This window comes from Atractosteus spatula, chromosome 23 (assembly GCF_055471065.1).
Source record: "Atractosteus spatula isolate fAtrSpa1 chromosome 23, fAtrSpa1.hap1, whole genome shotgun sequence".
NCBI lineage: Eukaryota > Metazoa > Chordata > Actinopteri > Semionotiformes > Lepisosteidae > Atractosteus > Atractosteus spatula.
Genome location: NC_142728.1, coordinates 1,016,320 through 1,040,782, shown reverse-complemented (window position 1 = coordinate 1,040,782; position 24,463 = coordinate 1,016,320). Strand labels below are relative to the sequence as shown.

Sequence of the window (24,463 nt, the reverse complement as noted above, 5' to 3'; positions counted from 1 at the left end):
AAGAAGTGTTTCCTACAGTACATGGGCCCTCGCTTCATGGTTCATATTTAAGCATCTCAGTGAATCAGCATCATTAAAACTATTCAGGATTAGAAATAATTGCATCAGGTCCCCTAATTATGTTCAGTAATAATGAGATGATGTTTTACACCTCAAATTAAATCTTGAGCTCTTCCTAACATTGCAATACCCCCTTTTTATTGCATGGCCAGCATAGCATTGCATACAACACAGATTGTATATGCACAATTCCTAACCTTTAAATATAACAAGGAACCTATTCAGTACAACAGGCTGCTATATCCAATAGTAAATTAGATGATCATTTTGAAGCAAACTGTACTATCTCTACAGTACAGTGGATGATGAAATGACATGGTCACATTATTCCCGCCATTAATGATGTGCTACAAATAACTGTAAAAATGTACATTGACATTATTATTAGAGTAAAACAACTGACTATACAGCTATCCCCTAACAAAAATACAAACCAGCCATTTAGTAAATTTTCCAAGTATTAAAGCTTACACAAAGACTTTATTTTTTCAAAACATAATAACACATTAAAGGAAACAACAAGTGCCTTCTAACAAAATTGTAAACTGCTCGCGGATCACGAAAAAGGCTCAGTACTAACCACAGATATCCAAATGGCATTCTGAGAGCTTCTTCTAACCCTTCTGTTTTCATAACCCAATGAGAACAATACAGCACACTGTGTTGGAAGTCATTCAGCGTGATTGTACTTTTCTTAGATCTCAATGAGAGAACACACAAGGTTTCTTCTGCACAGCTATCAAACACACAATAGTGCAATTCATTTGCAGCTGTTCCTGCCTGCTGTGGGTCACTTCAGGTGGTAAGCAAAAGGATGCTTTTGTGTGATCACCTCCCCTCATTAAGAAGCTCAGGGTATTGTTAAATGTCAACAGCATGACTAAAGCTTCTCCTATTAGGGATGGAAACATTCTAATTGATAGTATGAAAAAAACCAGGGCTTGACCTACATCCAGAACCTCTCAACTGAAAAACCACATCAGAGTAGTACATGTCCATCAGGCACCATAGTAATACTCTCAGAAGATGTCAAAGAAAGCTCGTCAGCCTCCGCAGCTGTTAGGACACAATGCAGAATGCCTGTTAACAGAATTAAGATGTTTCTGCATCACCAGCCCCTTGCGACTGCAATCTGATGCCCTGAGGATACTGAGAAACAGGCATACAGACTGCTACAGAACAGATGTACCATTAATTAGCATGACAATTCATTTTTGCCGAGGTCCTGTTTACTATATAATCACTGCCTTTCCCACCTTTACAGCTAGGCTGTGTCTAAACACCTAGCAGGTGAAACAAGTATGATCTCAATGCTCAATAGTCTTTTCAGGTAAGTTCGATTTTTTCCCGTCTCGATGTTTCCTCAGAACTGTGTTGTGTAATTCAGCAGCCAGGCTGGCGAAAGCTGAGCTAACACACGTGTAAAACGGGCGCCGTGCTCGGCGGCGCCATCTCCGCTTGCGGACTTCATTACGGCTTTCCGACCGGGTCTGAGCGGGGCTGACGCATTCCTCCACGCTGCGTTCCTGCGCGGCGCACAGCTGAAAAAAAAACACACTCTGCAGGCCCTCGCCTCCACGGGGAGTGCCTGTTTGTGCTTTGCAAAGGATTTTACTTTGCGCTTCCCCCCCCCGATAACACAGCTGAACAAAGGAGCCACAGCACCGCACTTGCACGAGGGAGCGCCCCCAGCCCCAGGAGACCGAGTTCAAAGAGGATGGAAATAACAGCACGGACCCCTCCTGTCCTGTCCATGGCTGGGCTCCGCCTCACTCTGACAATAACGGGGCCAAAGGTGACTTCAGACCTGGGTTCAAGCCTATTCAAACCCCCAGACGGCGAGAGACCACACATACAGTACAGAGGTGTGTGCGCAGGACAATTGGCTGCATTAACTTCTCAAACGTCAGCTGTTTCCCCTCTTACACTCTCTTGGAGCCTAGCTGGGAATAAAGCTGTGCATGTATTAACCACAGGCTTGGAGAGCCGATGTCACCCTTCACAAGCTAGTTTTGTTTACAGTGTGCTGCAAGCAGTTCATATTATATTTCAAGGAGTTCAGCTGAGGGATTTTAACTTGAGTCGCGGTTAGGAGAAGGGGTGGCACAGTGGTTAGCACTGCTGCCTCGCTACCCTCGAAATCTGGGTTCAGCTTCTGGGCTGCTGTCTGTGTGGAGTCAGGTGTCCTCTCACTGTCCAATAAAACTGACTTCTGGGAAGAGTGTGCACGCATGTGCCTGTCTGCCCTGTGATGGACTGGCGTTCCGTCCAGGATGTACCCTGCCCTGCGTCTGTCACTGAACCACACTGCAAGCAGAACTCTTCTTACTACCAGCAATTTAACACCTTACGTTCAATCCTTTGCAGTTCATGGCAAGCAAAACCACCAGCCTCGCTCAGAAGTGAAGAGCAGAGATGGTGGGTCAGGGAATATCGGGAATATGGCAACAAGGCCTTTGCTTAAGGACACTCAGGAGCTCCAGCCTAGTTGTCTGAGCACCTCTGAGGTTGGCCAAGACTCCCCTGGCTGAACAAGGTCCCTCTGAGAACAGCGTCTCAGCGCCACCTGAATAAAAGAAAAACACTCTTGTACAGCAATGCCAGACGCAGACCCAAACCACACAGAATAGCATATAAATTCCTCTCGGCTTCTTTTCAGTTTTAATTAAGACCTTCGCAGTAATGATTACTGTGTAATTAGGCCTCTGTACACAGTAACTCCCTCCCCGCTCTCGTTGCAACTGGGAATGCGGAGGCGCTCTCCTCCCAGTACTACAGGGTACCAGTGTGACCTGTGTGCTGCAGGGGACACACACACAGTGCAGGGATCAGAACGTGCACTGCCACGCCTCCATCACACCTCACACCTGGGGGCAAAGAGGTGAGGATTCTGCACTCTTAACTGGAGAGTCATGAGCTCATGTCCACACTGCAGGCACCCTGCTCTACTGCCCCACACCGCAGGCACCCTGCTCTACTGCCCCACACCGCAGGCACCGTGCTACTGCACCCTTGAACTGGGCGTTTTACCTGATTGCTCCAGCCCACCCAGTGAGGCCCCTTCTCTTCTGCTTACACCCGTTTCTTCACAACAGGAAAACAAGCTGTCGAGTGTGACAGAAACCCTTATCGGATCTGTTAAACCTTATTTTTTTAACTGTATGACTTCAATAACATCAGGCTGATTCTTCAACTGACAGAAATGGCTCCGTTTAACGTACTGTACCTACATTTACAAAAAAATAGTTGCATTCTAAACTTGCAAACTACAGTAATATAAACACTTATATTTATATGTAAACAATTCTAGTGCAAAAGCAATGCGTTATAAATTCCCATCTGCCTGTTCCTATAGTGTGTTGTTTAATGTAATTAAAATTGCAGTTAAACTAATCTTTCGGGTTTATATTTAAACTACTGCGCATGTAATCAACATCAAGTCAGCCACACTTGACTTTGTAACTGCTGGGGAAACTGAAATGCGGTCGATGTACTTGTACCTTGAATGGCTTTCTAGACAGAAGCAGCAAACTCTAATGAGGACACACACACCCCACTTCCCTTTACTGGAGCCCAGCGTGTCGTCATGAAATGACCTCGTGTTTGTTTCAGAAGGCCTGTAACAGGAACAGGATGGAACCCTGGACGATGCAATGGATATTCTGGACAGCTCTTCGTTAGCTTCTACGATATGTTACAATAATGCTTTACTGTCTGATGTCTCGGAAGTGTGTCTTGTGTCCAAGGAGCTATGTTTTACACACACAGAAACTAACAGTACGAGGAAACGTTACATTAAAAAATAAACATAACATTACATAACAGACATCAAACCACACATAATCATTTCACAGCACTCCTACAGGAATCCACACAGTTATTTCACTCCCACCACAATTACACTAAGCCCCTATAATGGCACATTACCCCCTCATTTCTGCACACTATCCACTGCTTGCACTTGTTCATAAACCATTACCTCTTTATTGTGAGCTCATTTACTGATGGAGTAATGAGATTGAGTATGGGATACCTTTTGGAACATATGAAATAATTTACAGTGATTTTCATCAATTATGTCACAGTATTTGTCATTCTTGCTACAGCAGATGTGTTGAGCTTTTCAGTGCATGCCTACGGTCTGAAAGAAAAGTCTCTTTTCATGACAATGCTTTTGAAATGCCATTTGTTGCATACCTTCTAGATCCTAGATCTCAGAGCGCTGCCTAAGATCTTGTGGGAAGCAAACACTACACTACATCACCCAGAAGAAGAACAGGTGTGTCGCTAGACTCCCAGAGCTTTGAAATTTGTCTTTGGCCAGTGAGCCCTGATCACTGTTTGACACACTGTTTAGAACACGCAGGCTTGTAGTATTGAACACTGTAGCTTTCCTTGAATTTCACAGTGCACTTATAGACCGAGGCAAGGCAGAAAATCATTTGCAACACTATATTCAGTCAGATAAGTGGCTCAGCGGAGGGGCTGTTAGTGTAGCCCAACTCTGTAGTACGTCTGATCTCCCAGAGCCTGCAGGAAATGACTTGGGGAAACTCTGGGTATATTTAATACAGGGAGTTAAAATACCAGTAGCAACCGTCAGCAATACAGAGGCACCTGCTCCAGTGCTGCAGGTCAGTGAGACTGCTGTCGAACTTTGACACCACAGCCTGTGGTGAAGGGGAAGCAGAAATCTAACAAGCTCTTGACACCGCCACACAGCCCCACCATTTAAACGAGGCTTTGCAGATACACTGTACATGAGTCTACACACGCTGCCAGCAGCCAGCTACACTGCAGTGGATCAGCAACAGCCCACACCCTACCAATCCAGCAGCTCTCCATATTAAAACAGTACCGTTAACAATCATATATAGAGTCACAGAACTGTACTGTGCAAGACACGTGTGCCTTAAGCAAACAACAACAAGATCAACTGGCACACTGCTCTTGTCTTACGTGTGTGTGCTTCGACTAGCAAAACGGTTGTTACCCAGCTGAGCTTCCTCACCTCTCCAAGACAGCCAAACTGTCACGAAAACCCAGGCACGCAATAAATAATCGATGCTCACCAGGTCGTCCAGAATAGAGACTGGGAAATCGAACATGCACATCTTCACGGGCTGAGCCAGCGCTTTGTGCAGGCTGAAGACAGACTTCGCCTCCATTCTCCGCAGCAGGTGGCTAGGGAATAATTCCTGCTCCTCTGGCTAACGGCTTCATGAGCTGGGCGACGGGACCGCGGGACTGGGGAGAAACCCGCTGCTGCGAGGGCTGTCTCTCCTCCTCCTCCTCCTCCTGCCGGCTCGCTCTCGCTCGGCAGCCGTCGAGCAGCAATGAACTTCCTGTCTGATTCCTCCCGCAGCGCGCCTGCCGCGGCACGTCGGACCCCAGCGCCTGCCTCCTGCCTCCTGCCGGGGCTTCGCCTGCGCTCGCACACGCAGCAGGAGAGAGGGGGGGACCGCAGCCTTGTAAACACACAGCGCTACACCTGGGAGGAGACAGCCCCCAGCCAGACGAGTTCCTACCCCCGAGCCCTCGCTCCCTAACGGCAGCTCAGGTCTGTCCTGCGGCTGTGGAATTCCATTAAGGCGTGTGCATCACAGAAGTCACGTACTAATTAACCGGCTTGCCAGCATTATGCGAGGCGAAGCCCCAGGGAGCCTCCTCCCCCTATTGTTCTGTACAAGAGCCGGGCCTTCCGAGAGCCGGGACTCCCCCCACCCCTGCGGGCTCCCCGGGGCCCAGCGAGCACACCAGACAATGCAAGGGCCTCTGGTGAGCAGGAAACGAGCCTCGCTGGAGCCACAGAGACCTTTTCCCCAGCAGTGATTTCCCAGGGGAGGGAAACATCTCCAGTGCACAAAACCACAGACCAGCCACTCTTCCTAAACCTAGCTGCTTGGCAAATGCGTTTGACGGTCCTTCAATGCAACATTTAATTTTCATGTTGAAACCAGCAGCTGCCGTTCTCGTGTGCTGTACACGTCTTGCGGCTCACACGTCATTAGTTCCGATGCAGACAAGACATGGGCGCCAAGTCTAGCGTTTGGCTGTTCTTGTTTTCTTTAAAATAACAAAAATGTAAAAGATTTAATCTACATATGACAGCTAGCACATACGCATACAATCTGCAATGACAGCCAGCTGCTTCAGGAGATGAGGAATGAGATATTTCACCCCTCTACACTATCCCAGTCTTTCTGGGAGCATTGCAGAGAGCCTTTCCTAAGTTATCAGGATTCCTTTTTTCTAATTCTGGAATCGGAGGCTTGTAGCAAAGATCTGGAACGCTTCGGATGTGCCATTCCTTCTGCTGTAATCTGCACGGAGCAAGAATGACGTTCATGACAGGCCAGAAGAGGACCCAGCGGATGGCGAGTCCGGACACGTTATGTACCGGATGGCATGAACACAGGGATGACAACCACCAGCAGCCAAGTTCCATCAGACTCGGCTGTCAGTAATTAGCAATCACTCCTGACGTCATTTCCTCTCCTAAAACACTATAAATAATGTACGTGATCCCCTTGTCTCCCTCGAATACGTCTTTTCTCCCCCTCTGCAGCTGCCCCCTGGTCACCCCTCACTCTGCAGGGGGTCCCGGCCTCCTCGTCCTCTGGCCGGGAGGTCAGCCCTCGGCCAAGCTGGTTAATGGCAGATTTTGACTGAACACTCCACAATCCTTTCAGGACGCTTCATTCTCGGCTGTTGTCACTGCTCGTGAAGTTCAGTGATGGTGTCTTAAAAGGAATTTCCACAGCTGCCCCTTCATGGTTTCAACACAGTGTGTCCTGTTTCCACACCATGGGCTGGCTGAGCAGTGAACAGAGCCCGGAGAGCTTCTGTTTCTCGCAGTAGAGAATTACTGGCAGACATGGACAGCAGACTAGGGTCTTCTATCACATACCATGGGAGATGATGTGGGAGGGCCAAGGCACCCTGGGAGGAGGGGGTAATCTAGAACAGCAAACCATGCCTAGGCTTCATGTCTGTTGGAGGAGGGAGGAAATGGGAATGGCTGGGGAGAACATGCAAACTCCACACAGAATGTGCCCACATGGGGAATCTCATTCAGCTAACTAACACGATCCAGGCCGGAACTAGTGACTAGAGACACTCTTGACTAGAATGGTCAGCTGGCCAACTTACTGAATGCCAAACCCACCAAACACCAACGTCAAAGATGAAGGAAGAGAAACATCCGGATCGCAGAGCTTCGGTACTGAAAGCTAATTTTGTACCAACACATCTCCCTATAAAAGATGGGAAAGTTGGGGTAGGGGGGTGGTTTTTATCTTCTGTTATGCACGTTAGGGTCTCGAGATTTGGGGTTTTTTGATTCTTTGGGATCTGTAAATGCAAACAAAGATGGGGGACTGAAAAGGAAGAAGGAGAGGGTGCAGGAGAAAAGAGGAGAAAGAGAAAGAGAGGGGGAGAAAGGCAGACAAGAAGAGGGAGAGGACAGCCGAACAGAGTGAAAGATCGAAAGTATTAAAATTCAGAGGCAGCCTACACTGCAAACACTGTAGAGCCGCGGTTTCTATGGAAACCCAGAGCTGCCTTCACAACACCGGCCCAGAGCTGGCCCGCTCTACAGAGCGCATTTCGGTCACTTTGAGAATTGACACCCAGCCAAGACAGGCAGCCTGGGAGCCTCTGACAAGACGAGGACCTGCGACTTCTGGGAGATTCACAGAGGTTTTCCCCTCGCAGAAAGCTGTGGTCTCCGCCGCGCCCAGCAGCACCGGCAGTGCGGCCACTACAAAAGAACAGGGCGACAGAGGTGACACGACGGCCAGCCTTTACCTTTGCTTTGTTCTCCCACAGAAGGAAATGATAAAGTGCTAAATTTCGAAACAGTTGCCATGTATTAATATCTGCATTTGCCGCGGAAAGCACAGTAGACCTTCCCAGTAATTTCTCTCCGTCGCAGGAGATTGGACACACACACAAACATTGGTTTCAAATGCCGCCTTACTGATTCACTTTGCAGCCATCCCAGCAGCAGCTGGGGTTCTGCTTCACTGGGGAATCCACAGCACAGTGGGGCAAACTGGTGAACACGGCCTGCATTACTCACTGCTGGAGGATGGATGCAACCCACAACACATCACCTTATCTGGGGTTACTCTCACAATCTTCGACAAAGAAAGCTGCATGCTACAGCTGAATCAGCCTGGCTAAATGTGCCAGTACAGGACTTCCTGAAAGTCATCATGTAACTTTCCAGTGGGTTTCCCCTTTTAAAAAGATCAGCTGGATCTCCCGGAGTCAAGTAGAAAAATAGGTGCCGCTTAAATCATAGGTGAGAAATAAAAAAGACAGAGGTTCTACAAATTTACTCAGATCATATCATGCTGTGTATTACAGGACAGGGGCTGATCCAAAAGAGCTGTGCAATGTGCTGGGAGGCACAGTACCGAACGAGCTTCGAGCCCGCCGTGCTAACCAGGACCGACTCACTGAACCTGAAGTCAGCAGTTCAAAACAAGTCTAAACGCTACTCCGGTTAGTCATGCTTCACATTCACCGCACGGGCCAAGACCGCTGCTTTAATTTGGAAAACATTGGCTTCCCTGTGCTGTTTAAGTGAGCGGGTAGTTAGCTGCACCATATGAACAGATCTGCAATTCAAATAAACACAGGTCCCTCTCACCTGCGGCGGTGCTCCTGTAGGGTTCAGCAAGCAGTGCTGGAGACCGGCAGGGGATTCAGATTTAGTCATGCAGTATCTACAGCTCAAGCGCACAAATGCCTGTGTCTCCACATAATAACAGCACAGTGCATTAGTGCTCAGCTGCAGCATCTATCCAGGAGTTTGGAAACATGCTTTTAAGATCGTTATTTTATGAGAGCATTACAGGCTGAAGCTTTTATCACTGTTAAATCAGTCATGGTGTAACGCAAGAATTTCACTGCTACTCAGCTCATTCTGAGCTTTACCTGAGTCTGATTAATCTCACCAAAGCAGTGAATCTCCAGTGTGGGTCTGTCCAGCAATGCAACTGTACAATACAGGGGCCTCTGCTGGCTATGATACAATACATGGAGAACTAGACAATCAGTTTACAACATGAAAATTAAATAAACAGGTAGATTATTTGAAACAGAAGGGATCTGAAGAAACTAATTTGAGGCTGAAAACCCTGTGCTTTATGGACAGGGCATTAAAGGGTGAAGTGTTTTTAGAATCAGTGTGATATTCACCCTGCTGCCAAGCAGGACAGTTTCCTCTATCTGTCTGTCACTGCTGTGGTCTTTTAGCTAGTGGAGGGTGAGAACATGTCACATACCCCAGGGGACAGGCACAGCTGCAGGGGATCTCTCAGCACGTGCTGCCCGGCCCGAGACAGACTGGCGCAATGAAGATCAGACAGGAGTGGCAGGAGGACAGAGGGAGAGAGGGAGAGAGAGGAGGAGAGAGTGAGAGGGGGAGAGAGGGAGAGAGGGGAGGAGAGAGGGATTGGGGGAGAGAGGAGGAGAGAGGGAGAGAGGAGGAGAGAGGGAGAGAGGGAGAGAGGAGCCGGGAGAGAGGCGCGCAGTGGGAGAAGCACTGAGAGAGGGAAACCTGTAAACAACAGCAGAGAGAAACAGCCCTGGCTGTGCACGGCACCAAGACACAGATAACAGCCGTAGATTTAACACCCGTAGAAGTTAAAGGGCACGTCTATACCCATCAGTAAATACACGTTTAAGAGCTGTTATTTAAAGTCACAGCTTTGGGTCCAAGAGCGGCAAATCATACCTGCACACCATGTTTACCACAGCAGTCTCAGAGCCTCAGCCAACACCTAGCTTACTCCACACACACCTTAAATTACACTGCCAGTAACCTGTCAATAATCTATAACCTTAAACACGATCTGTGTGTGTTACAGATTTCTACACAGGTCTTCTTGGATTTGGGGAGACAAATCTCGTTATTAAAAGCGAAAGGAGAAATAGTAAATAGATGATTAGCGGGTTGCTTTTCACTTTTTCATTGAGCGTTCTTTTAAATTCTCCGATTTAAATCTAAAATAAGGCAATGAAAGACAGCAGTCCAGCTTGTGGGTGAACAGTAAGATGCATTCCAGCAACTTCTTTCTCTGCGAAGGAGGACGTTGAGTACGTAACACATTACCTAATTATGTTGTTTGAGCCGGAATTCTGGCTTCATTCAAGAAACAGCTGGCTGAGATCCTCGCACTAGTCCCATTTATAACCATTCTTAAAATAGCTTTCTACAGTAACAGCTGGGAAACTAACTAAATGTTTAAACTAAATCAGATTTTAGCTAAATCGTCGTGGTTCTGGAAGGAGTCCTGGCACCACACAGGGACACCGAGGGCCTCTTGTGACGTCAGACCCTCCCCGCTGTCCACAGGCAAGACAAGGAAACATCCTTTGCCCACCCTGCCGGCGTTGACGAGCTCCGTCCAGCCAGCTGCTGCGGTGCTGCCACCAGAGGCCACTTCCCTCCTCCCGGCACAAAAACAGGACGTGCCCCTTCACACTGCGAGAGAAAGCTCCCTTCCGGGTCCTGCGCCTTCGTCTTTGTTTGTGTACATCTCAGGGTGCTCCAAGAGCTTTCAGACAAAAGTCCATCCCTCTGAGACTGCTTGCCAGCGGGACCGTTTTCAAGTCCACTTCCTGTCGCCGACGATATCGGTGACAGGCCTCCCCTCATGGCTGTTATTAGTGCTATTAATATTACTGAAGGGCAAACAAAACAAAGGCAGCCTCAGCACGAGGCACGTGTGCACGTTTCCAGAACCCGCAGCCCATGTGACTGCGATGCGAGAGGCAGAAGAGGAATATTGCCTTGCTTCAGCAAAGGCCAATCATCCCCTGTGAATACGGGGCGGAATATCGTGTGGGTCTGCCACAGGACCGCTGCGATTGCAAAGGAAAGGCCGTAGTCCCGCACAAAAGAAAAGAAAACACTATCCCTGGCAGAAGACGGCCAAGACAAAAAGAAAGTCAAAACCGGCGCGATGAAATCGCAGGGCGCTGACTGCAGAAGTGACAGATCAGCAGAAAGAGAGGAAAATTAATGTAATCAGATATTGCAGGGGTGGTGCATACACCGCACTTGCCATACAACAGCAAAGAGCCAAAACCGCTCTCGTGAGTGCGTAAAGGAAGATTCAAGTGCTAACCATGCCAACTGGAGTCATATTCTCTCTGCTGTTTTTAACAGGATGTTGTGTTTCATCTGAACACTTGCATTCGAGATTCCCTTCAGAGGCACGGCAGGCCTCGCTTCTTCCATGAGCTCACCACACAGAGGGTGCTGGAGGACAGTCTGGAGTCGTGTCAGAACTACTGCAGCAGCACTGTAAACACGTTAACCTTGAACACAGTTCACAAGTGTTTTACAGCCAGGGTGTCGTGTATTTTACTGTTCATTATCATGCTCCCCTAATGATTTACAACATCTGCCAGAGCCCTTTTCAACAGTTTACAACCGGATTTATAGCTGTTCGGTACACAATGCCTTGCTTACGTCTCACATGTCGTACAGTATATCTAGAAAGCCTGCTGAGCGTATCAGAGGAGCCTTGACATTCAGCCACTAAAAAGTGACAAAAGAGATATTCCTCTTGGAGTCAGAAACTTCACTGAGAGTCACTAGGTCACACTCACTGTCTGTGTCGAAGGCACAGCAGAGCTCAAGAGCAGCCTTGTTCACTTCCTTTGCTTTCACTGCCTGATCTGAAACTGCTTCCTGGCTTTCCCTGCCACAGCTGGCCGGTGCTCTCACACCTGGCTCTCGTCCTCGCCGCCCCTGTCACCTTTGGCCAGGAAGGACAGAAACTGCTCAGTACAGCGCGTCCGCTCGTAAAAGAAAACAGCACCGGCGGAAAAAAACAAACAGGGCGAATACAGATTTACAGCACGCTTCCCCTGCGCTTTCAGAAGAACAACATGTTTTCCCAGCACGGCCGGATTCCTGATTTTGGAACCTGTGCGGTCTAAAACTCCCCGCTGACGGCGCCACGTTGGCTGTGAACGCCTCTACATTCGAAAAGAACTCGCAACCAGGACCTCGTGCCAGAAAGGCATGAGAAGTGATTGTGGCCCTTTTCATCCCAATGGATTTACAGGATACAGGAGAGTGACCCACTTTCTCCCCCACGGAAGCACAGCAGGTGGGAAAGAGACATTATTTTGTCAGCCGATGTGAAGGGGGTATTGAGGACAGCCAACTTACATACATTCTGTAGAGCAGAGTGTAGCCAGGACCCAGGGTTCATATCCCTTTTCATACAAAAGCTGCAGTAGGACCTTTAATGAGCCTGTAGTCAGGACCTCAGTTTAACAATCATCACAAGAGTGTGTCCCATCTGCCCATACTGGGGGCGGTGCGGTGGCTCTGTGGCTGGAAGGTTGTCGGTTCGTATCCCGCGGCCGGAAGAGGAATCCTACTCCATTGGGCCCCTGAGCAAGGCCCTTAACCTCAAATGCTACAGGGGCGCAGTATGAATGGCAGACTCTGCACTCTGACCCCAAGCTTCTCTCTCCGTGTCTGTGTGTCTCATGGAGATCAAGCTGGGGTCTGTGAGAAGACAAATTCCTAATACAAGAAATTGTATATGGCCATCTTACTGGAGGTTTTAGAAGTTCTGCCTCAGAGGGAAGATCACCACCTACTGGTTCATCAACACCATCACAGCTGTAAGCTGGTTTTCCATTGAGCTCTCCCACCCTGAAGTGTGATGACATGCACGCACACATGATGACAGCACCCACACATGTATGGAAAACATCCCGACCCAGATGGAGCTCAGCCAGGCTGGAGGACAGCATTTTGACCAGCACCTGAAATAAAACTTACAGTAAAACATCATGTATTGGACTTTGGCGGTAGTTTCACATGGATAAATAAAGTTTAACAAAACCATTGTGTCATCAGAATTTCTCACTGTAATGAATCACAATGTTCTGCAGAACACAAACAATCTGCTTCCTTCTCCGTTTGAACGCGCTTCCCGATGGAAAGATTGTGAGTGCTAGGGCCTCTGGTGTAACTGGACACAGTGCACGTTGATGTGACTTGATCTACATTAAAAAGCACCAGTTATCAGTGGGAATTTGGGAATTTGGCACCACAGTTCTGAATCGGCAGCCTTGAATACACACAGAGAAACATAAGCAAATACAAAAGTCGAGAGATCTCCGATCTCAAGGATCTGTCCTAGACGGATGTGAATCTCATCTGAAAAGAGGAGCTGTGCGTGCAACCCCTGACTGTCTAGGAGCAGAAAACAGACACAGAGCCAGAGTCACGCAGCTACAACAAACTCACTGACCACAATGTACAACATGCCTCTTACATACAGTAAAATCAGTCAAAAAGTCACAGTGCTGGCCTGTAATAAGCAAAAAAGATGTCTACTACAATGGACATTAAAAAGATCACTGAACACAATGGGGGCAGTGTAAGCGATATCCTTCTATTACATAACACTGTAGGCCTCTCCATTCTTTGCTATGAGCCTAATTAGCAGCTTTTAAGCTTGTGGATGCCAGAAAATCTAATTAATTGGTACTCTCCATTCAAACACCACAGGAACTGCTTCCTTGCAATTCCACAGGCAAAGGAACGTGAAACCTTCTCAAGTCCTTAACCAGGGTTTGTTTTTAAATCCATCCTAAGCAGTCATAGTGACGGTGAAGTTTTTTACAAGCAAGGCAGCGTTAGACATAAATGTAGAGTATTAGCCATTAAGACCCACTGGCTTCAGCTGAGCACAAAACACAAAACTGTGCCACCCATCCTGTCAAACGGCAAACACACATGAGCTGCACGTGATCTATTGTCTATTGTAAAACTAGCAGTTTTTTGTTTTCAATACATACACCAAGCCAGTTTAAAATTGTACCATTACATCTGAGCCCACAGCTTGCAGCACTGCGTGCTTGTGGACAGGCAAACTCTTCTGACACAGACAGGCTTTAAAACACGACTTAAAGGAACTGACATCCCCCCAACTGACTGACTGATCTTAAGTGTAACCCTAACCCTAGTCCCATATCCCTAGTCCTGACCCTATCCCTTGCCCTGGTCCTGCTCCTAGTCGTGACTCTATCCCTGGCTCTAGACCTATCTTTGTCTCTGCACCTAGCCCTAGTGCTAGCGTGGTCCAGGCCCTAGCTGTGCAGAGCTATCCTGGTCACTCTCAGTGAGTGGCGTGACCCAGGCCTGAACATGCTCCCCGGATTGCAGAGCTCAACCACCACCCGGACTCCTTAAGCCAATGAGTCACTGGGGAGCCCCGCCTGCACGGGATTTTCACATGGCAAATCCAGGTGTTTTTCAATGGGAACAATGTCACCTAATTGGATCCTAAATTTAATCTCCAGATGAACACACAGGAGAACTACCCTGCGAGTATCACAACTGTTTGTGTAAAGTCCTGACAGCACCTCTGCCACAGCACTGACATAGCCATGCTCTCTGGACACGCTGCACACTAAGGGACTGCCCGATGCCGACATCTTGGAGTGGACTCTGCACTGCCTGCACGGCGTGAAGAAGCTCCGGCTCTCATCCCTGCGCTGTTGCTCGTGTGCCGTGGAAAGAGACGCGCCGCGTGCTCTCTGCAGCAGCTCGTCCGCTGGAATTCGCAGAAACCAGAGTGCATCAAAGGAATTGAGTTTGTCTGCTAAAATAACCCCCCATCCCCCAACACACACACCCCCTTCCGCCGGCTTTGCTCACAATGAGGGCAAACAAACACTTTGCTGACGTCTTACAACAAAGACCCGACACAAGCCGGGCCGCAGTGATGCAGGGGCAGCGATCTTGAAAGGCGGCCTGGAGAATACTCGATTGTCTCGGGCAGGACTCTTTACCTCAGGGCACCAAGTCTTTTTTAAAAATCAGACAAAGAAATCTGATCAGCAAAGACCTGGCAGTTTTCCAGTGACAATCACCCCGGCACTGTGTCACTGCTGTATGTCTGTGTTACTGCTATGACGGCAATTCATCACATGTTTTCTCCTCTTCCTGACCTGGTGCGACATGTTTTCATTCGAAAGGACTGTAGCATTATGAGCAGAAACCTTAGCTTTATAACACTAAGGGAAAGGTTTTCTCACAATTATATAGAGCATTATATAAAGGGTGCTGAGATACTTTAATGGCTATATGGTTATTTTAATTAACAATCAGCCGTGTACCGTACAATGCCTTTGGTCAAATGCTGGTGCTGTACCATTTTCTAGCTGTTTCTTCCAGTTTAGGGTCACAGAGGAGCCAGAGCCCATCCTCGCCAGCAACAGGCGCAAGGCAGGATACACCCTGGGCAGGACACCAGTCCATCTCACGTGCTGAAGTTGTACACACAGTTTATTTTCAGCAAAACTCATTTCTTTTGACACACATTATTAGGGAGCTCTGTTCCTTGTGATGGTCACAAAATAATACCAGGTAAAAAACTGAAATACACACGTGGGCACATCCGAAGACATCTAGGCTGGGGACAGTCAGAATAACGAACACCGTCGCAGAACTGATGCAGCTTGAAAATGACTTTTGACGAAACAAATCAAACCCTGAAGCTCACTCTTCCATCAAAACTGGGACAAAATGTAATTTTTTCCATGCACTGCGGCCTTAGGCCATATCATACTGAACTCTACCATTTTGGCAGTGCCATAGGAATAGAATGCTGAATACAATGAAAATATGTTTAAATATTCTCTGTGATGAATGTGTTAGTCTTGTACAGTTCTGGGATTCGCTCGCACCCAAGTCTCTTTTACAACTAACAGCAGATAGCAGTTCACGTTTTTCCCGGCTGCCGGCGCCGCCTGCTGTCAGTTTTGGTAATCGCCGTTGTTTTTTTTCTACTTTTTTTTTCCAGTCTACCGAACAGCTTAATTAGAAGCGTATTGCTCTCACACATCACGCTGTCGGACGTATTTCGCTGGCTCTCAGCAAGCAAACGAATAAATGAGGGCAAATGTTACCGGTTGAGGTGCAAAACGAAAATGTATTAAGCACTTGCTGAAATTCAATTAAAAAAACAGCTTGCTTGGAGAAAATGTCCGTTTTCTATTTAACTTAGAAACAGGGAAATGTCCGACAGTGTTCTGCTGTACACTGTGACGCAGGTAGCAAATTAATTTAAAAAATTATCCTTGAAAGGACATCTCGATTTTTTTCTTTCTGACAAGCAGCTCCGCCTTCCATCGTGAACTCTAATACAATCCCCAGCGTGGCGCACAACCGCAAAGACCGCTTTGACATGCGTTAATATATTACCACCGTGTGGTCCTCAGTGAAGCTTTTCAGCAGTGGTTTTCCATCTCGACAGACGAATTCCATGGAAAACGGACCACATCTCACAGAGAAGAGAGTTTCCCCAAGAAGCCCTAGAAATAATGAAAACTTATATCTGTGTTTAAGTGTAAAAACACTGTTGTACTTTGTGACATTTTAACACGGAGACATATCCATACAGAGGGTATGGGATTAGGACTAAGCTACAGCAGGCTGAGGGTTTTAAAGAAGCAGAAGATACCACCAGGTCTGAGGGCCAGTACAGTACTGCCCTCTCACTGGACTGCCCACGATGCAGTGAGCCAGGAACAGAGTGCAGACTGGGAACAGGCGCTGGGGTATCTCAGCGGTGCTGGCCTTGCTAAGGACTGGTCTCACCAAACTTCCCCAGAACAGGGGAGCAGCAGCCTCTCTGCGCCTGTCCCAAACTGGAATCCTTGTTCTATATGTTGAACTTGAGCGTTTCTCTGAACTGGAGCGCTTGGCTCTCCTTGGTTCTGTCTGGCCTGGTACAGATGCATTACAAAGGGGAGACAGATGGACGAACAGCAGCACATCTGTACTAGACTGAACAGCCCATGGGTCTGGACGAGCAGTCCCCTTGCAGGCTCCGTGCTGAGCCGTGCTGAGCTCACCAGATCCTCGCCAGGGACCCAGCGCACTCCAAGCGCGGCCTCGGGGGGGGGTCTGGGTGGAGACCGACCCCCACCGACACAAACCCGCCAGCCTGCCTGCCAGCACCCGCGGCCCTGAGGAGGACCTATCTCGAATACTGTCTTCACTGTCCCAGCAAACGGGAACAAGTCTTGGTGTCAGGGGGCTGTCACCAAGACTCACACAGACAGGTTAAGAGGGATCATTCTCTTCTGAGCCTGGAGCAAAGGGGACCGAGAGGAGGTGAGACTGAAATGTGGCACACACTCGCCCGTGGCACTGTGACACCGGGACTGACCCACCGCCAGCACCCAGGCTGCACAGCCGGCTGGACCCTGCTGGTGAGCCACGCAGCTCACAGGAAGCCCAGCGGTGCTGTACAGCCCTGCAGAGTGAGCTCGGGTAGCTGTGTGGAGCTGGCCTTTGGCTTTTTTAAGAGCATGGCCTAGCGCAGTTTCCCAACTCACTGATCCCCCGGTGCTTTTCAGGAACTTAACTCCCATCCATTATTTTCACACTGTGCTGTTATAAGGGTACGTAAAGTGCACCACTGCCTGTTTTCTAAAGAGTGCACAAAGACTTTGGCTCAATTTGATTTTCTAATAAGGAGCTGGATGGCCAGCAGCCTGTCATGGTGTCTGTAAAGAGGGCAGTCAAGACGATTCCCATCAGGAAGGCTTCGAAGCACTACTGTTCAATGGAAGGAGGACACTACATGGTCTTATTTTGCCCAAGACTAATGATTTATCCTGAGAATGAAAGTCCCTTCTGCACTGAATCTATAACAGCTCTACAATGCCTTAACAACGCACAAGGAGAGGTGAAGCTTAACTACAGTATGTATAATCAAACAGGACAATTCTGCATAGCACATACCTTTACACCAATTTTATGAAGCAGGACATCAGCCAGGGAGTGCCATCTCTTAACAATTCATTTGCAGTGACAGCCACCAGCACATCTCTCCACGGAAAGCCAGTTTCACGTGGTCCTGCAGGAGCAGTTATTTCTTGCACACTGCAGTGATCACACATGCTGATGCCTGTCCTAACCTATACATGTCAAACAGCAGCTGACTGCTTCCACTTTCTAAAATTAAATTACAGGACGGCTTTTCATTCAGAGGATACACACTAGTTCCTAACTGTCCGCAAGACACACACAGCAGGCTGGTATCAGCACCAGGGACGAGAGTCTTACAGCTAATGTGGAAAAGAGGAAAACAGGTTATTCTATTGATGAGCCAGCACTACACAGCCCTGCAGAGTGACCTCAACAGTACAACATAATTAACGGTAATACCTGACACTGCATGACATGCCAGGAAAAGAAAGAATAAAACAGCTCTTTAAAAATGAAACTGGGAAAACAAACTCCAACACACTGTGCAACAAATTAAATGCTCAAAAAAACAGCTACCTTATTTCAGTTTGGTCTTGCTATACCTGTCTGACCTGAATATGTGTGAATCTAATTAACGTTAATCCTAACACCTGTCACACAACCTTTATAGCATAACTCCATGCAATCTGTTTAACGCATCAGCCCTCGTGTACAGACACTCCACACAAACATGCACTGGCTTTTATGTTAGAAATGAGTACTCCAAAAGAGTGTTTTTATTGGATTTAGAAAATACACTGATGACTTTCTTTCATTTTAATCCTGCTTGGGTTGGGACGTCAAACTTCACAAAACAGTTTTATTTTGGAGCAGCGTGGTTTGCAGTAGGGTGGCACAGTGGTGTTCATATCCAGCAAACTGATCATGGCTCCAACTCTGTTGTGCTAATGTGGGTGAAATTCCAGCCACAGTGTCTAAGTGGCTCACTTGCACACAGCTGTGCCAGTACTGTACACTTCCTGCATGTAGACAGCTGGGGTAGTTTAGGCTAAGCACCACAGATCCCTTCATCTGTGCAGCAGTATTAGTCATGAGGCAATGCTCTGGCAGTGAGGCCATTACTGGATCCATTTTCTCCACAAGACGGAGCGGATCTCTTGCACACAGACAAGCACATTCACTTCCTGTGGCTGCTCGCCTGCTGACACTTTGTGCGCAGAAAAAGCAAATCAATGCATGTATGCTACAGATGACCGGATGATCTACATACAGTATGTACAGTATATCAGATCGCACTCTTAGATCTTAGATCGTATTGAATGATGATGAATAGTTCTGTGTTTAGGCTAGATCTGCACCTATAAGATGTTCTCCATTGTGGAACACACCCTGAAAGCTACCGATCCTCTTTTCTGTATTACTAGAGTGCCACAGAGAAGCTTTAATACTCTCGACCCCACGTCTCCTCAGCACTACGGGTAAACACAAGAGCGTACAGCGCCCTCTGCTGGCCGCCGGCCCTTATGGGAATGGCTAATTCAGGCACAGCTGCGCTCCGTGAATCCCGTGTGAGTCGAGACGGAAGGAATGAAGCAGAGGAAATTCTTCAACACCCCCGTTTCGAAATATTCAAGGCTCTTCGGTTCCCTCGGGGGGGGAGAGCCCAGCGTCATTCAGAATAACCCCCCCTCCCCCGATCTACTCACACACATGCAAAAAATGAAATTCAGGTCAAAGAGTGGACACCTCTTTCAGCGCGTCAGTATAATTAGGTACTTTTAGCGCATGTGCATGAGTCAATTTTAGGTCTCAAGACTAGGAAAAAAGATGTACAGTTTTGAATACTCTACCTCGAAAATGGCATAAACTGCTCCCTCCATGAAGTGTTCAAAACAGCTAGAACAATGTCGGCTTACAAGTGGGTTGTGATGACAAACCGCAGGACGAGCATATGTTTTGTAAAATCCTAGTGTATAGCAATTTCTCTTCTCTTCAAATTTCATGTGAACTATACAGATGTCAAAACAGAGAATTAAAAGCTGCAGCTGACGTCTGGTGGGCGCGCATTCCAGCCTGTCTGTAGAGAAAGAGGCAGGAAAGAGCAGGCTGGGCACAACTCTTTTTACAGGGGGGGCGAAGAGCCTCGTTGGAAGAGCGGCGTTTGAACTCAGCGGGTTTCAACCTGACCCTCCTGGCGCTGCCCATCGCCGGGATGAATCACCGGCGCACCCCCCACCCACCACCACCGGGCAAAACTGCACAACGACTTTGCTTTTCGATTTTCGTGCGCCAGTAACTGCGCCCCTGCCATGACAGCTGTGCAGGGGAGACGGGCCCGTGCCAGGCTCGTGTCGCTTCTCTATAGTCCTGCATTTCTCTCTCAGCTGTCAGTTGTTATGCTAATTCCCCCCTGGTCCTCCGGGGGGGGGGGTATGCATGCCTTCCACTCACTGATCGCGTTCAGACAGTTACACGGTTGTCACCTTCGGTAACTGGCCGTGTCTTGCATGCCTGTGCAAAACTTGCACCCTCGAGAGCCAAAATAAGCTTTCATTTAAAAAAAAAAAGAGTGATTCGCGTTTCCAAAGCAAAAGCCGAAAACGAAACGAAACAACAACAACAACAACAACATGAATCCTTATAATAAAGAAAGTATCCGTGGTACCTGTGTATCCAGCATCATCATTATCTCGGGTTCATAGTCCCTTTCCCTGTGCTTGTCGACTGGTGGCGCGGTGTTACAATCCTTCTTCTTCCCACATCCTGAACGAAGGAGCCAACATCCCACGGCGGACAGGGAGCGTGTGGGAATCCCGTTCACTGGAGCGGCCCCCAGCTGTGTGTTATCAACCCCGCCTCGGTTAAAAGTCAGCCTTTCGCGAAGTACCATAAAAAAAAAAATCGACAAACGGCGGCTCTCCTGAAAACGTGGCAGCGAGTTTTTTTTTAAAGCGACACGACACGACCAAGGCGCTCGGAACCGGAGACGAGCCGGATCACAGCTGTCGACGGGAAGACCAGCTCGCCGGCTCTCGGTTCTCTGAAATACCAGGTTTTCTGTCGACGTGCGACGGACAATCCCCCAGCTAATAAAAAATATAGTAAAAGCGGGAATAAAGCATCTAAAAATTCCAATATATGGAAAGCTAAAGGAATGTATTCGGGGTTTTTTTTTAAGAAAAAAGCCGAAGCTTTTCCAGATATGGCACTGAATAACGTAGCATATAAACGTGTGTTATTACTGTATCGTTAGCTCTTCACCTCAGACAGTCCGGGACTACAGTAAGACCGCCCCTCGGTCAGTCCCTGCTGCTGCCAGGCTACCGGGCAACTTTGCAGGAGACGCGGCGCCGATCTGACAGGTCAGCAGTGGACTGGACTGGACTGGAAATCGCCGAAGCGGTGAAACTGCGATCGGAGCCGCAAGACGGACGAACCGGGCGAGCGCCTTCGCATGAAATGACCTGCGCATGAAAGCCTGATTAAAACCCGGGTTTGCAAGAAGATGCCCCCTTCATACAGCAGCGCATCGTGACCAGACAGCTCCCTTAATGTCTGACGAGAGGAGTCTTCGATGGCAATTGCAGTTCATGGCCATTAATCCACCGGAATCTACACACAAAAAAAAAAACAACGGCTGTGTGTTTTAGGCACAGCCCGCACTGAAAACCCGTCTTCTGGGTCACCTTTCCTCACTAATGTACGCCGGCTTGTGTCCGCCGCTACCTGACAGAGCACGGCCGTATCTTACACAGCGCAGAAAATACAGAAAGCTGTCAGAACTAGACGTTGCTGGGCTCCGTGCAATATCCGACGTTTCCACACTAAAAATGATGCGTGAGCCCCGTATAGAAAAAACCAACCCAGTGTTTTCCTCATCACTGAAATATTTCCCAGGCTCCAGCTGCAAAATGGACGGTTTTCTTTCTTTGCATTTTTCAGTCAACTACAGTTTTAGTCCGAGCGCTTTCCCTTCCAGCGGAGGAAAACCAGTTCTCGGGTCCTGTCTGGTGTTCAGCCTCTCACAAACACACACAAAACATAACAAGCCGAGATTAAAATAGGTTCCGCCCAGCGTTGACAACGATGATTAAAAACAGCTTCATACATTACTGGAAACACAAAAACAGGAACAGAAATGTAAAAAAAAAAAATCAAAATCCACCCAGGTCCAGTCTGGATCTCCGGTCGCCTTAACTGGGGGGTTCGGCGGGACCGCGCCTGGGAAGGGGGGGGGGGTGGGCGAGCGAGCGGGAGCGCGCAGCGCCGGGAGCGCGGAGGTCGCGGCTGCGAGGGATGCAGCCCAGCCTCCTCGCGCTCTGCCGTCTCCCGGGACCCCCGTCCATCCGCTCGCTCTCTCCTCCGCCTGCCGGTTCCCAAGGAGACGGGAGCCGAGTGGGCCAGCAGGACGTTTGCCTGCCGTGTTTATAAACGGTGCAGACTTACACGATTTACGGTGTGGTGCGCCAGACGCTACACATCCAGCCGCCCCGGCGGATAAAACGCGTCTTTTCCACGCCGTAAACCCAAGAAATGTTATTAATCTCCACTGCTTACGTTCTCCTTTCATACATAATGAATGGGAAAGTGCAGGCCCGTTCTTTGCTTTAGTACTGAGGTGGGGGGAGTAATATCCAGTCTTGTTCTGAAGATCAAATATATCAATTGTCGCTTTCCGGGCTAGGATAATGCATACGCACCACAGTACATTTCACATTGTAATTTTTAATATTAATATTGCAAGACATGGCGCTACACACAGGGTATTCCGTGTGAAAGATTCGTGCCACGTCTCCGACACCGCGTTGCGTTTTTCGTTAAAACCCACAAATGTGTTCTTGTGAGTGGGACTGTACAGGAGCCTGCGCGGCTCCGGTCTGTGCACAATGTGCTGCCATGACACACTTTTCCAGTAACAGGCTGCCAGGGGGCTGAGGAAGTAGGTCTGTAGGTCTGGCCTGCTGCATAATGGATGAGCAGACACCTGAATTACTGCGGGCAGCGGTATGCCTTTCTCCGTGGGAAGTGACAGCGGTGTAGGTCACAGGTTCAGCCCTGACGAGGCCGTGTCTGTCATATCAGCCTGTATTTTAGCAAGGCCACACACTGGGCTTGTAACAGCTCACCATTCCCCTGAATTTCACGCTAGAAAGCAATAAGGAAGGCAAGCAGGATGTTAGTATATTTGCTTTAAAGTGTAGAAATGAATCCATCTGATGACAATTTTTAAAATTATATAACACCCCATTAAAAACCTCTTTCAAAACCATCTGGTTCAGTTTTGGTCACCATGTTACAAAGATATTGCTGCTCTGGAACCCGTCCAGAGAAGGGGGCGGACCACACATCTTCAGGCTTAAGATAGTTGTCCAACACTGACAGACTCAAGGAACCAAATCTCTCAAATTGTCTTGAGTGAAAACAACTATGAAAGTTGCCAATTCAAGGATTCTGAACTCTTCAGAATCCATCTCTTTAATCTGCTGCCCATCCTCCACTCCTTCCTGTCTCATTGTACTTCCCAGCCTTCATCCTTGACATTCTGCTTTCTGGAAATAATATTAATTCCTTACACTTACAAAAGTGCTTTTCTCCACTCAAAGTGCTTTACAGGTAACGGGGACTCCCCTCCACCAGCAATGTGAACCCCAGTACTGACCCGGCCTAACCTTGCTTAACCTCTGACTTCAGGCTAGAGGTCAGCTACAAGACAACAGCATGCATAAACTAATAAAGCAGTGACTACTGAAAATAGACAACATTACAGAAAGCCAGAAAAGGGCAGACACAGAAAGATAAGGAAATCAAGAAACATGTCATGGATTTCAACCAAAAACATAAGTTGTAGAATATCAGGAGATTTGAATTTAAAACCACATTTTAGGAAAAGTGGTATATTTTCAGAAGTCACCTACTTTGAAATCTTATTGTAAAATGAGGTCCCATTTTTGCATCTGCAGACACAGATGTACACTGAGCAAAGCCAGGCTCTCCAGAGGCAGTGGAGATTTGAGGTCTTTACTGCAAGCCTGTTCCAGGCCTTCTTCATCTCACAGCCTTCGGGATGGTACGAGGCATCAGGTGGCTGCGTTGGCGTTCTCAGAACTGGAACAGTCTTCACATTTGTAGACACAAATCATCGAAATTCTTTGCATTTAAAGGTGCAGAACACATTTTGTCTATTTCCAAGTAGGCTGTGTTTAACTGAAAATCAATGGGCTGGCTTTTAAAGACGGCAATTCTACACGCATTCAAATATACAGTATACCTTTATATTGAAATAATACCGTCCTCCTCCATGTCTTCTAACCAAAACTCTCTAGAGAAAGGGTACTGTTGGATCTCATCCTGTAGAGGACGTCAGGCTAAATTTGTGTTTTGTATTGAATCAATTTAATAGGAAGTTATAGTTACAAATAAAAATAAATAACCCTACATAAACTATATTCTCGGGGGGCTTGCTTCTTTAGACTAAGTACCTTGTTGTTATAACAAGGTTAACGTGCTTTTTGGATGTTCATCCCACCGCTTGACTAGCTATGATTTTTCATGTCAAAAGTATATTTACGTTTTGTTCAATAAAAAGATTGGCCCTGGCCCTCCAAGGCAGGGTTAGTTAAAAAACAAAAT

At 47.9% G+C, this 24,463-nt stretch overlaps 1 protein-coding gene across 4 annotated transcripts in view; it reads right to left on the bottom strand.

Moving 5' to 3' along the window:
* ralgdsb (ral guanine nucleotide dissociation stimulator b) overlaps window positions 1-22,147 on the bottom strand; it is a 65,802-nt gene extending 43,655 nt beyond the window's left edge. For 3 of the 4 annotated variants that reach the window (XM_088940561.1, XM_088940563.1, XM_088940564.1), the window contains exon 1: window positions 20,499-22,147. In XM_088940561.1, the coding sequence (XP_088796687.1) occupies window positions 20,499-20,723 (225 nt within the window). In that variant the 5' untranslated portion in view covers window positions 20,724-22,147. Of the gene's footprint in view, window positions 1-5,132; window positions 5,611-20,498 lie in introns of those variants that run through there. The other variant, XM_088940559.1, reaches the window with a different exon arrangement.
* Between the last annotated feature and the right edge of the window lie 2,316 nt (window positions 22,148-24,463).